We start from the raw sequence: 19,175 nt of genomic DNA, 5'->3' as shown, positions 1-19,175 counted from the left end.
ACAGACCCTACCCATTATTTCACCGTAAATTCAGACGGTATGTAAATCGTATTGTAATAAAATGTGTGTGTTTTTTATGAACATGTTTGTTTCTTCATTGTAAGTATCGTTCAAATCAATGACGCATTTTTTTTCAAAAATAAGTATTATTTTCCCGAGCCCGGCGTGGTGAACGAATATTTTTTTTTGGATGATTTTTCGTTGTTTGCAAGATGGTTACAGTGTTTAACCCCAAAACAAAATCATTTTTTTCTGAGTTGGTCCTCGAGTACAAGCTCATCCCTTACTTTTCCTTTACGTGTTCATGCCCCCGGGCTTATGATCAGGGAAGTACGGTATACTGTGAAGATTCAGATCAGTCCAGTGTGAGTGATGAGAGTATATCGTTGACGATGCCCCTTGTTCGGATGAAAGTTTTATTTCAAATTACACGGAAGTCTGTGAACAATCTGCTTGGTGTTCCTGTGACGCTTGTCCCATGATTTGCCAGTGCAGCCCCGTGAATACATGGACGAAAATGTTTCCACCACCACCCTACGAACTCAAGATTGCATACTCCAGCATCCATACTTTGAATAATTTGCACGCAGCACAGTGCAGTACTGGAAACAGCATTTATTAGACAGTTAGACAAAAAACAAAACAAAATGCCTGTCTCGATTAATCGCACATCCATAATGTTTGTATGATGATATGCTTGTAAATAACATTAACGTAAAAGTCGAAACAACCTAGACTAGAAGTCAATTCACCAGTCCAGCCAGCTATGGCTCCCTAAGTTGCTTATATTTAATCAGATACTATTTCGTCATCATGCTTTGTTACCTTACCTGTTTATACCACATGAGGGCGTTTTTTTATGGCAAGATGGCGCAAACGGAAGTCCTTCGCAGGTTTATGGTTTCTCATATTTAAATCATCATAACTCTGAAGATACCGTATTTGTCTTCAATTAGGCGCCACTTTGTTACACTTTCATGTCATGGTGGCGCTTATTTGTGGTTAAATTTGAGCAACTTTGTTTCAAATGGCGCTTATTTCAAGCACTTCAAGTTCTAGTACCGGTAACTGTGTTAAAAGCCATTGTTTTTGCTCCATTCTGGTGATAGATTATTGACAATATTTTACATTACAGTCTGACGCTTAGTCACTGTAGCCTTTATTTTAAATACTGAGTAAATGACCCATTTTCAGACAGTTTAGAAAGTTATACAAAAATTATCATTCTTTAGAAAACATTCACAGTTTGCCGTACAATCAACAGAAAAATAAAACACAAATTCAACGCTTAGTAGTCAATGATCACGGTAGCAAAATCCGGTCATGCTGCATTCCACGGTTACGATTGTTACTCAGTAGTAGTTATAATAACGTACAAAAAATAAAATGCAAGTAAAATTCAACTTAATTTCATCGTAAGCGAATGATTCTGGTCGCATGTAAACGCTCGGTGCGATTCGATGTCTGCCATGCTTCCTGTCTAGGACTTGACCTGGAACGCGTTTTTTGACCTGATAGGTCAAGTCGTTAATTAACCAATCAAAATGCTGGATGATGCCAATGTGATCAAATTACCATAGCTCATTTAAATAATGTATGAACGCAATGCGGAAGTGATTTGCCGATGTTTGCGATATTTTGGCTTTGATTTTGGTGGGAAAAACGGCATGATTTTTTTTTTAAATCAAGAAATTAGTTATTTTTGGAAAGTAAACTGAGCATTTAAAGAATAATTTAACACTGTTTACTGTGACAACAGCGCATTTGAAACAGAACATTTTCGCATTGTTTTAATTTCGTTTTTATGGACTTACTGCGAAATTAAAAACCACGCTGATATTTTCTACAGTAGACTAAAAAGACATGTTTCAAGAGATTATAGACCGATTTCTTAAAAATTGTTAGAAACAAAACCAATTTTTTTTACATAAAAGCCATTCGTACAGTAACAGCGAGGGACTTCCGCGATCGCGTCCATCGCTACGAACCGGTAACCTGTAGTCGATCCGCCGGCGCCCAATTCACGATCATTACGTGCCAAAATTTCAACTTTGTCTGGCGCTTAATTGAGGTGTAAAATACAAAGTTTTTGTGGCACTGGCGCCTAATTGAAGGTGGCGCTTAACTGAAGACAAATACGGTAATCATTTTTTTAATTTTTTTTTTCAAATTTATAATCAATATACATAACTTGATAAATACAAACACCAAAATAGGCTCTATTTAGTTCCCCTTTAACACATCACTCGTTGTCACCTTTTTTTTGTCATTTATTTTGTCAGTTAGTGAAGGCTTGCAGCCGGCAATGTGTCATGTTAAAATTATGGGCAAATGACACAGCTAGAAAATATTGTGATCAAACAAACAAAAATAATTCCTAGCTATATGCATACTATTAGCATAATAAGATGCAAATGAACGTTGAGATCGTGAGAGAACCATAAGACATGTTATTATCCTCTCTCTTGTCATTGTGTTCAGCGTTTCCCTGATTAATGTAATTCTAGTATTTGGAACAGTGGAAGTGATGATACAAGACAATGAGTCACTATTTCAGGGCCAAAAAACTTTAAATTTGCTCTGGACAAATTTTGCATCTATCTGTCCAACAAAGGTCATTTTGATTTAGTATGATACAAATAAACACACAGCTCCTGGCCCTCAATGCTACGGAAAAGACTATCACTATTCTTATCACAAACAGACTTGGTCACTATCGTGAAAGAGACAATCTTACCTTCCGTATCATATTTGTGGTTAACATCAAGACATCGGTGTCCTCGTGGAAGCTCTGAGCTGCAGCTAGATAGCCTATTCTTTTAAAGGTAAATTTTGGTGAACTCATCACTTCGATGATATTGAATGCAGCCCAGCTGATGTCGTAGCTTAGCATTTCAAGCTGTAAGACAACATACAATCGTTACAGTGTTAGAGTGGCCAGCCATGGTTTGAACAGATTTTTACATGCTAAGATTAATAGACTGTAAAAACATTAACACTGTGTGTGATCTCTTACACTTATACTTACCACTCTCATTCCAATAATTGTACAATGAAAAAATATTATTTTATATTACTTAGTATATATTATTTTTGTAGCAGTGGTTGAAATATTAGAAAAAAAAAAGAAAAACATTTTTTTTTTTGAGTGATGAATAATTTGAGTGGAGATTAGTCAATGGTAATTTGACTCAAGATGTTAATTCATTTCAAACAAAATCAAAGAAAGTTTAGAAAAAACTCTTGTGTGCTGAATACTCTCAAACATAAATTACTTGATTCATTGAAGGCATATTTAAATTTAATTCAAAATTTGAGATTAGCATTTCAAGCATCTTGGCAACTAACATTGGTCTGCTTGCTATTTGAGATGCAGAACATGAAAACAATGTGATCACAGTATTCAGGTTCATGATACTCCGTCTGCAGTTCCACAACACCTCTACCACAAACTCAATTTAGATCAAATTATTTTGAGATAATAAAAATTATATCATCAATATGCATGTTTTTTTCTACATTAAACTAATCATGTTAAACTATGCAAATTAGGTATTTAATATGCACATATTTTAACATAAATTCAAGGAGCATCCATGTACCATTTTGCATTGAAATGTGATGATTAGTACTCAAGATATATGTACAAGTAGAAAGCCAAAAACTGACTAACTATTATGCATATAGGTAAATAATATGCACAGATTGCAATAAGAAGCTAATCAGGTCTGCGCATTATCTCAGACCATCTATGTATCAAATTTCAATGAGATATGTAAAGTAGTTCTTGGGGAGAAAAAAATGGAAAAGAGTTAATATTGGCTAATTAGGTCATTAATATGCACAGATTGCTAAGTTATATTGAAATTTGATAATTGAGATATCCGTAGGAAGCCTTCTTTGTTAGCATATGCATGTTAGCATATGCATGATTTATTGTATATTTTCCCACAAATCAATGATTGCTAGATAAATGAACGGTACAGGAAGTTGTTCTATGTACATGTACACTCATGGTGACAACAATCCATTCAAAAAACATTACTTGATTCATTGATTACTTGGAAAGACATAATCAGTTAAAAGTTCCCCACAGTAGCCCCCTTCATCCAATCACATGGCATCACATTAGTGTTAAGAAATGGATAAAAATCAATAACATGTCTTCATTTGCGGGATTCTAACAATTGATTTACTTACATAGGTCAGCTTGGCAACTGCATTAGCTTTCACTGCAACATTATCTTGTTTCAATTCCTGTTTTATTTCATCTATACACTGTGCAATGTACTTGGCCTGTCAAACATAAAAAAAAAATTACAGATAACCATTCCTAAGTGCCTGTGTATAAGAATACTTAAAGTGCCTGTGAAATGGCTGCTATTTTCACGCCTAAAATTATCCATTGATACATAAATATTATTAATTTTTATGTTTCTAAGCATGAATTATTTTTTTAAGTGAAAAAATAGTGTTTTAAACTCAATCTAAGGCAACTTTATTTTTGTGTATTTTAAAACGAGGCTCTTCATTAGCTTCTTGTTTGCATACAGAAATTCCCCTTCGTGACGTCAGAAGGGGAAGTGGCATGGCAGCTTGCATTGCCGATTCACTTGTTCATCAAGGAGGAATGAACCATAATGAACACATAGTATCAATTTTTGTTGCATGGGGTTGAGTTAGATGCGAAATATGTCCGTTCTGGTGTAACTGGAATTTGACGTCGGAATTATCTCGTTATTTAGCAGGTTACTAGGCATGTCACTACACTGTTTTATTTCATCGATTGTCTGAGTAAAACTTTCAAAATTAAAATAAAAGAGAACATATTTTGACATTCTAAACATTAGACTATAGTGATCACTATAAAATAATTAAAAAAAAACGACAAATCACAGTTACTAAATAAATGACAGCCGCTTGGAAATAAATTGAAATTTTGTTGAAATAGGTGAACGCGTCGGGTCACGACGAGGGCAAGTGCGTTAAAAGCAGCGTTTAATTAGATAACAAAAATAATTCAGATCGACACTCATACAGATAAATTCAGAGTGGATTCGAGTTAGCGTGATCCATGTCGTGATTGTCATAATTATAACATCATATTAAAACTTTATTTGGTGGAAACACATTGACCAAGCCCAGATTCTTATTTCATAAATTATTACACAGATCAAGCTGCAAGCATGGAGGTAAAAAAAAGAACAGAGGTGTGAATTCGACATTCAACACCAATCACCAAACAATTCAGAAACTTTTAGCCTTCGAAAATGAAAACAATTAGCAGTGTTTAAGGGCTGTGTAATTTCCTGTTTGTCCGCCGCTTCGTTTTCGTGTCACTGTCAAAATTATTGCTACCTTTTACTTAACAGGGACTAAATGGTCTCTATAAAACGATAATCAGGATCGCAAAAAAAGTCAACTCAATTGAAACACTTGTCGGAATCTATGTCTTTCAAAAGTGTTGCGCCAGGTTTATGTTGTCGGTGTTTCTCTTTAAACCTAGTTGTTTTTTTCATGGACGAGGAGTTTTTCCAAAAAAAGGAATCTGAGGTTAAGTGGCTTTCGTCCCCTGATGTCGCACCTTCGGATCGATTAGAAACGTGTGAATACTTACAGTATGACTATACGTTTCACTGCAACTGCCCACAACACAACATCTAAAAACTCCCACTCAAAAAAATAGACAAAAAAAAAAAAGAAGAAAAAAACGCCGACTGAAAAAATGTATATGGTTTAAAAGTATACTGAATGACCAGAGTTCCGAGAGTCGGAAATTCGAAAAAAGTCGACAGTTTCAGGATAGGTGGGCGTGGCTACAACATGAGAAATATCCCAAATTTACTTGGATACGAGTAATCATTTTCAGCAAAAAAATCAATAACTGCCCATTTCAGTGGGACACAGATCTAAAATGGGAAATGTGAGGGTGGGCATTGCACAGGAACTTTAAGTTACCATTACGATAACAGTGAAATATGTACTACCGGTAGTTTGCACGATAAATTACTCCTACAGTTACACAACTTCCATATACAATCTGTGGTACCAATACTGCATAGTGAATTGTTTTTCCAATTTTTACTGGGGTGAGAAACCAAATCTTTTTTCTTTGACCTTAGTAATTTGCATTTTAATCTAAAAGCCAAATCAGTTCACAACCAAACAAAGCTGTATGAAAGACAGAAATCAAAGAAGTGCCTCATTACAGGACACAACTTATTTGTTTATGTCAATGACCACTAATAGTACAATTTAAACTATACTTTATATAAAACGAAGAAACGCTATTGAGGACAGCAGTTTAAAACCTGCGAGTCTCTCATTTTTGTTGGCAATTTACATATTTTTTAATGTCTTTGATAAAACATGATGCAACAAAATCATTCAAAAACCAACTATTTTACGTTTTACTGGAATTATGTTTTGTGTTTTATTGGATTATATGCATGTGTCTGATGTAGCGGTCTTGGAACGGAAACGCACATTCACACAGACACAATTAACAACATGCAAAAAAAGGTTTTTTGATATAATATTATTGACCCAAATCAATATAGTGGTAATAGAAACAACTAATACATTTCTCATTTTGGACCAAACGATAAGAAAACAAGTGATATTCCATTACGCCATAGGAAGTATTGATAGAAATACAAGTTTTATTTTATGACAACAGTAAATGTCATGTCAAAATAGTGACCTTAGTGATTTATTAAAATTATACACGCGGTCAAGGATTTTTATAATGTTTTCTGATGACCTACTTATGGTATTCAAAAGTTATGGCATATTATTCAATTCATTATAAAAATGAATTTCTTTGGCACGTATTTGTTTGGATATTATTATATAGGGGGACGGTTTATATATATTAATTTTTCATACTTGCTCAATGTATTTTTTATCACTTAACACAGAAAGTAAATGCATTTTTGTTTACGTCCAAGGGGCGGAAAAAACACATAACACATCTGTACGTTTTTAAGACTGAATGACAATTTTATTTATAAATTATTTTAAGATCGCATCTTGTTTTTAATAAATAAATCATTGCATGGATTCATTTTCGAAATGTACAAACCATTGCATTTGTGACATTTTTTTTTTTTTTATCTGTTCCATAGTTTCGTTTAGTCTACAAAATAGTTGCAGACACATATGCAACGTTACTCACAATATTCGCTGACTGGCCGAACTATTCATTCATTCCGTATAAGCGTTCATTGCAAACAGACTGATCAGTTTCAGCTGCGATGATCAGGAAAAAATATGGGGGCGTCTTCATCGTAAGTCGATCGTAATTTACTTCGTGCTTCGTATCAACACAATCGGGCGACTACAAAAATGGCGAGTACAGTCAATATTGATATTAATACTAAAATAATATTGAATTTCAATTATTTTTTGGTGAAAAGGAATAAAATAATTCTACCTCATTATCCTTGTGTTTTCTAATGCCACGTACAAGATCTTGCAAATCTTTGTCAAGTACACGCTCCAGACTTCCTTTTACTTTCTTCAAGGCCATTATTGTCGCTCTCTAGTGGCTGAAATTATGCAATATGATGATCTTCAGTGTCTGCTGAAAATTTCTTATCGAATCATGTCAATTTACGGAAAGGTAATTTTTTTCATCGATACAGTGCCAAATCCCAATATGGCGGTGTCACATGACCAAATGCCCTTTAACTTAAAGATACTTGATTTGTTTCCCGAATGTCATTCTTCGTTTCCCTACATTCCCGGCGTATTGGAAGTATATTTCTGCGCATATTCATAAATTGAATGACTTATAAGTTATAAGTTCGAGCAATGTTAAGCAACAGACATGTATTTTCAGTATGCTCTATCTTCATAGTGCACGAAGCCAGCAGATTTCGAGGTAGCTAAAGGGCTTTTACATGGATGTGACGTCATTTGGGATACTCTGGAAAATTATACGGTTATGACCGTGAGAGGGCAGTATGCTTTCAAGAATATTAATATCGCTTACTGTAAAGGCGTTATTTTTCACTGGTATTTAATTTCACTATTTTGATATTTCAACATATTCACTGGGGTTTTGATTCACATATATGTCAGTAAATCAATCAATCAATCAATCAATCAATCAATCAGCTCTGTTGTAATTGTACATGCTCACAGGAATTTTAGTATTTAACATGATGACGGCAATTCGGTAATTGAACGTCGCAGCATTCAAGTTATTCGTGTCAGATCATAGTGACCCGGGATAGTAACCAGCCACTTTTTCCGAACATTATCAGTGTGAAAACAGTGTATAGATACAATACACCATCGCTCGCCAACAATGCTTTTATTTTCATCTTTCTTGTGTTGTATTTATATAGCAGTATATAGTAAGGAAATACGTGTAACATGGTAATTTATACCAAAAATAAGTTCAACGAAGCATGGACCCCCGGCATGGACCTTGAACGAAGTAAGATTCTTTCGAGTCAACGAGAAGACGAGCAACTCATCACTGTAACTACACTACGTATACATACTCTTCAGGTTAAAAACACTGTGTTTGTCCTAAGCGTAATATTTTCTTCTAAATTTGTATAGAATTAAAAGGTGCTACGATGTTTATTAAACAAATTAGTTCAAATGATCACGTGAACATGACCCACCTGATCTGACGAACGCGTAATGAAGCAGAGTGAGCATTGCACACGTGTAGCAACAATACTTTTGTCAAATCAAATAAAATGACAGATATTTTTACTTTTGTGTACCGTTCTACTTTAAATAAGGGTCTTTTTTCTCTGTAGATACGCTAGATATTGTGGAAGACGGTAATTTATTCCCATGGTTTTGTACATAACGATAAACCACACGTATATACCGGTATATACAAAAAATAAAAAGGTGAAATATTCAAGCCTATGGGAAAATGTTACACAAAACTAAACAACAATAATGTAATTTTCTTTATTTTTACATATGTAACATTTCATGTTACAAGGATGACGAAAATTAAATAAAAAATATGGGGTCACTCTATTCGATTAAGATAAAATCGATGTAAAAAATCAAGTTAAAATTGCATGTTTTGTCTGTTTTAGGGTATGTTACTGTTACCAATGACACTGATAGTATCACAGTTTTTGCTCGCTAATATGCGGGGTGTCTTACAAGAATTTGTTGATGTTAGGAATATTACAAAATTGGCGTTATTTTTAGTGGGATTTTAACTCGACGATAACGAAATGTGTTTTCATTTATTGTCTTTGGAAAACGCAGTGATATTTTGTGTATATTATTTTACAGGTTTGCTCGACCGCTTACTGACATTTATACTTTGACAGACGTTGAGAGGAGATGTTATCACTGTATATAACACGTGTCAAAAACGCGTGAGTAGAACTTCACTTTAACTGTTGATTTGGACACAAGACTTTTGAGCTTGACTCTGAACTACTTGGGAACACTATTTCAGCCAATCAGCAACAAGTCAATGGTTGTGATTGGCGCTGACATACGGAGGAAATCTTCCAACCCAAAAAAATTGTTAATATTTGCGTGATTTGATCGCCATGGTCATTGTTTAAATGTGTCGACAATATAATTTATTTAGTTTGTGTGAGTTTTTTTAATTTTTCAAAGTTAAACTGTGTATCACTGCCTAAAACTGAATTCAGATAAACCTTAACTGTGATGTCATCGGGGCTATTGAGTGTCGTGCTCGCACTAGAGGATTCGCCGTCAGTTGACACTGAAGCCCCTGTGTCATGGACCCGACACAACAACCTCCATGCTACCACTATTTCTAAAAAATAAGAATAGATGTACGTGTCAAATATGTTTTAGGAATGCTCCAGACAAATTAGATTTTGTGGTGTTTGATTACAGATTAACAAAAATCGAGGAATTGATGAAAAATTTTTGCCAGCAGGAAAAGTCAGCATAGTACTATTATATATGTCACATAACAGTCACGTGTTTCGATCCGATTAAGTCTTATTGTGCTGTTATCCATAACCCCCTACTAGAAGGATTGTGATCCATTGATTCACACAACTTATTGGCTTTTCGACGTTTCTGATCGCAATGAATTATGGAAGAACATATTATTACACTGGAAACTGACTAAAATAAATTTCATCTCTTCTTAAAAGATATTTTAATAATATTGGGATTAATATCAAAACATATACAAAAACAAATGTACCTCACAACTACCTAACTCGAACCGTAGGTAGCGACAATCAGTACGTCTGTGGGTTGATTTTTTCTTTATAATATCAGGGGGAAATTCTTTTACTCTCGGGTTCTCCACACTTGTCAGGGGGGAATCTCGTCTCGTCTCTATATCTCGTCCCCTTGAGGTATGGGATCGGGAAAGTCACTTTAACTTTACAGTCAAATAAGACACACACAGCGAAATACGTTTCAACTCTCGTCTTAGTCGATCTTTTGGAGCACTCTATAAGACACAGCGCCCTGGGGAAAAGTCCCCAAGACTATCACAAGGCTGAACCAAGACTCTCTTAGACTGCGTCAACACTCGCCCCAAGGCTCTCCAGGACTGCCTCTGTTCTGGTGTACTCCCCAAGACCAACTCAAACTTACTTTATTCATTTTCAAAACTCTAACCAATTACAATGCAGTAAAACGACTCTAGGGCGTAACCTTCAATCGTACAGCCAATCAAACTAAGTACTGAATACGTCATATCTTTTGATTAATCGTTCACTACATTAATAACTACGGATACCAACTGTCAGAATTAATAGTCAGAATAGCGACGGTTATCTCGTAATTAGTTCCAAATCACTGAGCCAAGTTCTGTGCAATACTTCAAATAGACCTAAACGATGACAGACATAACACAGCAATTCGCTCGTAATCAAGCTAATTAAGTCGATTAACAGATACGCAAAAACAAATTCATGACACATCCCTTCACCCAAACTGAGATATGCCTCCCGGCATAACACGTTCATAAATCAAAGATATCGTCCTCTACTCATCGTCCTCTACTCATCGTCATACGGGTTAAATACAATACATGTACTAATAAGAAAAGGTATAAATCAAAAAGAGTAAAACACACTGATTAATAAACTGATTATAAGTCTAAATACAATGGTTATAAAGTCACAAATATCAATGGTTATAAATCAAAAACAAGAGAAAGACTACTAATCGACTCACTTTCTCAAACAGTTCGCTGAGGTAACCCTTCGCTGCACTGTCTCCGTTACTAAGGTTACAAACTCTATATCAAAAGGTCAAAAAAACTAAGGCGTGGCGGTGTAACCAAGCGATCAGCCAATCGCTGCAGTCGACAGCATGATCACGTGATTACCAGGGATGCGTCTCTCGGTTAAAGCATTGCAAAGCGGTAACTAATAAACAATGGATAAAAAGCTATTAATCAAACTCCTTTCATATACGCTTATAAACTTCAACTGAACTCATAAGTCGTTAATCTAAACACAAGTCATACGGCGTGGAAACGGAATGCAAAGACAATGTTGCTTTCATAACACATTACTCCTCTGGCAAAAAGACGGGGAATAGTTAAAAACTTAGAAACTACTGAGTTACATATGATCCTGTCAATAATGAACAAAAGCTTGCGATATCAAACAATACGTATATAAGCGCACCAAACTCTCATCCCAAAAAGATATTAAAAAACGCTACAAAGGTGCTATCAACTCAAAAAGCGTCAGAAGTATTCCGGAACAACACGTAAACAACAACAACTCTTAAAACGTCGGTATCTCTGTACTCGACAAATCTCAAAACTCTGAAAAACTCATTGGGGCATTACTTTCCCCATCATATCCCTTATTCATAAACTCATTAAAACACCATAAAACTTCACAAAACTCAAAACACTGTGTTGCAAATACTTGTCCACTGAGGCGCGCTTAAATCGTTATAAAGGACCTCGCACGTCACTAAATATCATTTCAAAACAAAAATCTGGGCGCTTACATACATACAATTCGACATCACAAAAAAAACGGTAAGAAAAAATGATAGGAAAAGCAAGCAATACATTACATTACTGAACAATAGGGTTGGGATTGTGGAAAAGAGTTCAACGTCCTTGAGTTACACAGTGTTAGTTACAGTGTCCAACGAGCGGTTCTCTAAGCAATACACAGATAGCTAAAGTTCTAATCAGAGTCTATATAGCGTCTTCTTTTTTCGTTGCGTTAGTCCGGGGTCGTTCTTTCATCTTCTTGTCTTTAATGTCGCTCAATTCTTAATTATACAGTCCTATATGATACTCGTCCTTCATAAGGGGTTCTGAAATCTTCATCTCTTCAGCGTCATTCATCGGTGCCATACTGGTAAAGCCGTTAGTCGTCAAGCGCGGTTTCTGAGTCGTCTCTGCCATCGAGCCAGTTAGTTCGGTTCGCAAGAAAGACACACCTTCGCCATTTCACTTTTCTTCACAGGATGTCAATGTGCGTAAGACGCAATGCCCAGGGTTCTCACACCACGTATCAGGGGGAAATTCTTTTACTCTCGGGTTCTCCACACTTGTCAGGGGGGAATCTCGTCTCGTCTCTCTATCTCGTCCCCTTAATGAGGTATGGGATCGGGAAAGTCACTTTAACTTTACAGTCAAATAAGACACACACAACGAAATACGTTTCAACTCTCGTCTTAGTCGATCTTTTGGAGCACTCTACAAGACACAGCGCCCTGGGGAAAAGTCCCCAAGACTATCGCAAGGCTGAACCAAGACTCTCTTAGACTGCGTCAACACTCGCCCCAAGGCTCTCCAGGACTGCCTCTGTTCTGGTGTACTCCCCAAGACCAACTCAAACTCTCTTTATTCATTTTCAAAACTCTAACCAATTACAATGCAGTAAAAAGACTCTAGGGCGTAACCTTCAATCATACAGCCAATCAAACTAAGTACTGAATACGTCATATCTTTTGATTAATCGTTCACTTCATTAATAACTACGGATACCAACTGTCAGAATTAATAGTCAGAATAGCGGCGGTTATCTCGTAATTAGTTCCAAATCACTGAGCCAAGTTCCGTCCAATACTTCAAATAGACCTAAACGATGACAGACATAACGCAGCAATTCGCTCGTAATCAAGCTAATTAAGTCGATTAACAGATACGCAAAAACAAATTCATGACAATAATATCAACATACTATAATATGCATTTGAAGAACTCCTTCTATAACTGACTTCCGATCTGAATTAACCAGGGGGGTAGGACGCACAATCTATCGATTTGGGGCGCTCTTGGGCTCAGATATTGGCGTTGGGGTAAACAAAAAAAATAGGCTTTGAAAGTTGGCGCCGAGGGCTTGGCCGAGAAAATAGGGGTCAAAACGGCGGCGCATACCCATCTACTTCAACTATTGGAGTACCTCGTTATATTTCAATTTCCTCTAAGAAAACATACCCCTTTATATATATAATTTAGAACACATCATTACAGACAGAAACATTACATGTAATCAACTACAGCAGAGGCTCCGTAAGTACTGATACAGCAGAATTCGCGATAATCACGTAAAATAAGGTATATCTGTACGGATGTGTATACGATTTTTGTTTCGATCAGCATCAGTACTTATATATTGGCCCTGGTGGCTAAATGCAATATTTGAGATGCCTCGTAGGAATTCAGTAGAATAGCGTGGAATTGTTGTAGCAAGCTTACTGGACTATTTAGACTGGCCCAGTCGTGGCAATTTTTTTCTTACTGGACTATTTAGACTGGCCCAGTCGTGGCAATTTTTTTCTTTCTCAAGGTAGAAGCCTACTCATAAATAAAAAAACCCCAGAATTTATTCATTTTGCAATAAAGTGTACTCCAAGGCAATATAAAGATATTGACCTAAAATGTTGGGGGTCACCAGCCTTTTTTTCAAAAAATTGATGGTTGTATTTTAGTGGAAAGTCGCAATGTTGACACTATTATAACACTTCCCACAGGTTTCTATGGCAGAGATATTATGCAATATCTGAAAATCTAACCTGGTAACATAGGCTGACAAAATCATATGTTGTTAATGATGGAGTACCTTTTGTTGTTCTGAATTATTTAAAAAATCTGGGTATTAAAAAGTGTCAAAAAATGCAATTTTTCTTCAACATTGTGTTCTATGGAATTTAGCAATTTATAGCAATTTTCAAAAAATATTAGGACACATTTCTTAAAAAGCATAACTGACACACAAAATAATGCTATTCCATTGTTATGTGATTTATGACCAATTTTGTCAAAAATTATGACTAGGCTTTTACCTTAAATCGTGATCTGACCCGAAATTACCAATTTCGCGATTCTACCGTGACAAACTCGTTCTAAAGGATTTAGCAAATAAAACAATAAAATTGACACGCCTGGGCCAGTTAGTCTATATAGACTATTATAATGCATTACCTATGACCACTTTATGTGCGGGCACTCTTGACACAGAAAATGAAACAAAAATCATGAAACATTCACATGTAATTACGTGTGTGCTGTTTATTTGTTTCATTGGCTAATAGTATAGTCATTCAACCTCTAAATATGATCAGAACCGGATATTACAGGTCACAATTAATGAACATATTATCTAGTTTCACTTGACTATAACCAAGCATAACATATCGTAACAAGTCTTGATTTATGTGAGCAATGACTAAATAGATCTAGAATTCTAGATTATATTAGAAATCAAGCAATTTTCTTTACCACTGTCGCATGGGCAAAAATAAAGTTTTTTTTTACGGATTCCCCAGTTAGACCCCGGTGCACGCGCGACACCTCCACGCGCGGCACACGACTACCACGCGCCAAATACAAAACGATGGATAGTAAAGTCGACTCCAGGGGCCAGGACCTGGAATAATTTTATACGAAGGAATCGTGGGTGTAGTATACCGCACGTTGGATATGATTTACCCAGTGCCGAATGTGTGTATCAAGGTTCAAGATTGCTTCGGGGAATCCGAATGCGTTCACGAATCGCCCCACCCTGTGTATGAACGATGAGAAAAAAATGGAATCATGATGGATCATACTTGTACCGTACCGTGAATAGGGGATGTTCGTGTGCAATATACGTGTTCTCCTATGCCCGCGGCCTGTAATGTCAGACCCGAGGATTTGTGGATATACGGGACGTACCGCTGACTGTGTTTAATGCCATTTTTTAGTTCCATGAGTACAATCGGGTTTTCAATTTGACGTGACTATGATGTGACTTTGTTTATCGGAAGAAATTGTTTCCCAATAGTACAAATTTTCGGTATCTTACACATTCGATTTGTGTAAAAATCTTGTTCTTCGTTTACTTTGATAATCTAAAGCAGACGTTTTATTTTTCTGCAAACATGGCGCATGCTCATCATGGCACTAACATTGGATTGTAATGTTTGTTGCGTCATCGTGCATTAGTTATGCTGCCCGTACTTTGAATAGAGCTGAGAATATACAAAATTACAATTGGAAATTCAATTATCTCGATCACTGGGCCATTTATTCAGAAAGGCTGAAGAACCAAACTTATTATGTGCTGTCGCGATCTGCGACGCAACAAACGCACTACGCCGCGTTGACAAACGCGCGGCGCAAATCACGTGGTCGCGCGTTTGTTATTGTTCTGTGACCACCAGACGAACAATGCGCATCTATGGCAACACGACAATGGCAAGACGAAGGTGGATTGTTCAAGTAACCAATATACAACGCGCAATTCAACATTCTTGTTCATTCTTAGTTCCAAACTCAGATAACCAACAACCTTGCGTATAGTTCTCCTAATATTTTCTATTTATCAGCGCGTTTAGAAGAAAACATGGCATCTTGTAAAACGGTAAGTCCTTTATACGGTATTCTTGTACGGCTTGTTGACATAATAATTGTGATAAAATATTGTGTAATACATTCTTTGAAATCTTTAACGGGAATTGAGGATACATAGATGTTTAAAAAAAAATATTAGTTTTAAAACAATATCCCGAAAAAAAAATCAATTGGGATCGACCGCACACACTCAGGACTTTCCATGTTTAAACAAGTTACTAGTAGTTTTAATTTTACTACTTTTTAATATTTTCGAAAATGTTTTATTTTTAAACAACATCTATGTGTGCGAGTCTCTTGACAAAAACAGCTATTAAATGTCCTATCGTGACTTTATAGTTATCGACGCGGCTTTATTGCGCGATTAATTATACAATAACGCAATCATCTTGCAAAGCTATGAAATCTGCACACCGAACAACACCGTGCGGGCGGACGATGTGAAAATAGTAAATGGGTGGTGTAACGCGTCGGGCCGGTAGATAATTTTATCTACATTAGTTTTGTATTTTTTTTTTTACTTCAAGTGTTCAATTCAACTAAATGCAAAATATTCTCAGAAATGTTTTAGTCCGTTTTTTTAACGATTAACCACAACGAGTTCGACGTTCTACTAATTACATTATGTTACTTTTTCTGTTGAGAACAATTTACTAGTAGATGTTGTGAGTGTGTGTTGCGCTGTTTTATAGTTTACGTACATTGTGTCTTGTATTTATTTACATCAAACGCAAATTTTTCTTGTTTTACTAAGAATAGAAAATGAAAAAAATACCAGATGATTAGAAATCAATATTTAACAGAATTTTTTTCGTGATGTTTTATTCATATTATTGAAAATTTGTTGATTTCATTGTTGGTGATAAATGTACAATTAAATAGATTATGTCCGAGGCGTCTCTAAAACTCAACAAACGCACTGCGTCGACAAACGCTCGTCACAAGTCACATGGCCGTTTGTTTGTTATTGTTCCATGACGCTATCAGTCTAACACTGCGCATGTCAATGTCAACGCAACAATGACAGACAAGTGAGATTGTTTAAATTGACGCATTTCAGAATAAACGTTTCATTTCTATTTGAAAACTCGGACAACTGACAGCCTTGTCGATAGCTCTCATCCTAGTTGCTAGTCACAGCGCGTTTAAAAGAAAACATGTCATCTCGTAAGCCGGTAAGTTTTTCGTATGGCATTCTTGTGCGACTATTAACCCAATCTTGAAATTTATTGACAAAATAATTGTGGTAAAGTCTTGTGAATGCATTCTTTGAATTGTTTTGATGTGGATAGGTTATGTTTACAGTCAACAAACATAAACAGGAACCAATTTTTAAAATATTAATTTAATAAAAAAAAAAAAAAAAAACATTTGGGTAGACCGCACTCAGTACTTTTCATGGTTAAAAGTTGGTTTTAAAATTTTACTTTTGAATATTTTGAGACATTAGTTTTAAACAGAAAGTTTTCAGAAGTTTATTTTTTGTGTGCAAAAAGTGAATATGTTCGTGACACCGCCGGCAGAGAGAAAAAGTAATTGTTGTTATCGCAATATTGATGTATTCAGTCGTTGTTGATTTCATTGTTGGTGAATGGACAATCAAATGAATAACTACCGGACGTGTTTCCACGACCCAACAAACGCACTGCAGCGATAAAAGCGCATCATATGTCACGTGGCCGTTTGTTTGTTATTGTTCTGTGGCGCCATCAGTCTAACACTGCGCATGTCAATGCAAATGCGACAATAGAAAACAAGCGACATTGTTTAAGTGACGTAAACAAAAACAATGGCAATTCAGACAAACGTGTCACAGTCCTAGGTAAAAGCAACCAACATTAAATAAATAAATAAATAAATAAATAAATAAATAAATAAATAAATAAATAAATAAATAAATAAATAAATAAATAAATAAATAGTAGGATTTATTTTTTGCAGAACGGTAAGCATCAACGACCTTTGGTTAAAGATGGGAAACCTAAGTTAATGGATGGTGGGGATAGTGGCGAAAACGGTAAATTAGTTTCTTTGTATTATTTACAATTATTAATTGTATCAGCGTCGCTGCTTATTCATACATATATACATACTAGTAGCGTGATAGCATTTCGCGCTCCGCAGTCTCGCACCAACATCTAAGTGTTATGCGGGAAAACCCAATTTGGCGTACTACGTAGCGATCAGTGTTTGTGTTTCTAATATGCGTTCTTCTGTATAACTTTAGTGTTAGGTGGACGGAAAGGCTTCTTTTCGGATCTTCTTGTCATCAACGATACGGAGATTGGTCGTAAGGTCTTGCGAGAAATAAGGAAAGTAGGTGCGTCAACTGACAACATCGTACTAGTTGCTTCCTTGGTTGAGAAATTCGGCGACATTGAGAAATCAATTCCCGATGAAGAGACGTTGAGAGAGTTTCTTAGGACCGGCAAGGCCAAGTTACAAATTGGATCACCCTTTGGTGGAGCTTCGTCTGGTGGTAATGTTAGGTATGTATTTTTTTTTTTAATGATATAACAATACAAATAGTACACCACAGTCAGCAGCCTGTTTGTGTTATTCCACTATTGTACGTAACAGTTGAAGTTTGTATTGTCTGAGGCCGAACAGCGCCCGCACATGTCTAAACACACATCTTATTTGTTGGTTACCGGCCTCTTTTGACATGGTGCCGTGACACTTGTGCTGTTCAAATCAGAGTTACAATCTGGTATATTCGTGGAGTACCTTGCACGCTACGTCGCCACTGCGCCCGCTTAAGGCAGATAACTCGTTTGCATGACCTCTTTGACCTCATAAGTGACCCGTAAATATGACATGGCCGATTTGGAAAACAAAACACATGTAAAGCATTGGAAAAGCAATAAAATGGAAGCATTTTCTTTTTATGATAATTTTGAAAGCCCGTATGCGTATGATAACAATAATCACGTAATTCGATGTCATTGACAGGGGTCACAGTGAATATCTATAGCTCGTTATTTTCCGGGAACTGGCGGCAAGCCCAAATGTCAAAGTTATTAATCTGATAATTATATTTTTTTTTACACAGTAATGCTGATGAGAGTGAGCAGCACACAGAAGCTGGTGTTCATGGAAAGACTGCTGAGCGACAACGCGTACTTGGAGGCAGTGATGGACCAAATGCTACCGTGGAGACTGCGAAGCCCCAAAAGCTTGCTACTGGCACAGCTAGTGAAGCGTTGCTAAGGAATATTTTGGTATCATGCTTCGATGATAAAGAAGATATGGTCGTTGCTAAGGGTTATCTCAAGGACGACGTAGAGATTGGCAATGAGAAGCCAACTCTTGAGAGGAAAAGTAAGAAGGCGTCAGTTGGTAAAACTAACAACAAGACAAGGTACAGTTCAGA

At 36.2% G+C, this 19,175-nt stretch overlaps 1 protein-coding gene across 7 annotated transcripts in view; it reads right to left on the bottom strand.

The window, feature by feature from the left end:
* The window catches only part of LOC100374414 (AP-3 complex subunit delta-1-like), a 34,846-nt gene extending 27,179 nt beyond the window's left edge, over positions 1-7,667 (bottom strand). For all 7 annotated transcript variants that reach the window (XM_085503203.1, XM_085503207.1, XM_085503202.1 and 4 more), the window contains exons 1-3: positions 7,436-7,667; positions 4,201-4,296; positions 2,738-2,899 (exon numbers count right to left, since the gene is read on the bottom strand). In XM_085503203.1, the coding sequence (XP_085359329.1) occupies positions 2,738-2,899; positions 4,201-4,296; positions 7,436-7,531 (354 nt within the window). In that variant the 5' untranslated portion in view covers positions 7,532-7,667. The remainder of the gene's footprint in view (positions 1-2,737; positions 2,900-4,200; positions 4,297-7,435) is intronic.
* Positions 7,668-19,175: the final 11,508 nt, after the last annotated feature.

The sequence above is a fragment of the Saccoglossus kowalevskii genome, chromosome 9 (assembly GCF_978046115.1).
Source record: "Saccoglossus kowalevskii chromosome 9, keSacKowa6.1, whole genome shotgun sequence".
Lineage (NCBI taxonomy): Eukaryota > Metazoa > Hemichordata > Enteropneusta > Harrimaniidae > Saccoglossus > Saccoglossus kowalevskii.
This window is presented reverse-complemented; position numbering and strand designations above follow the sequence as displayed.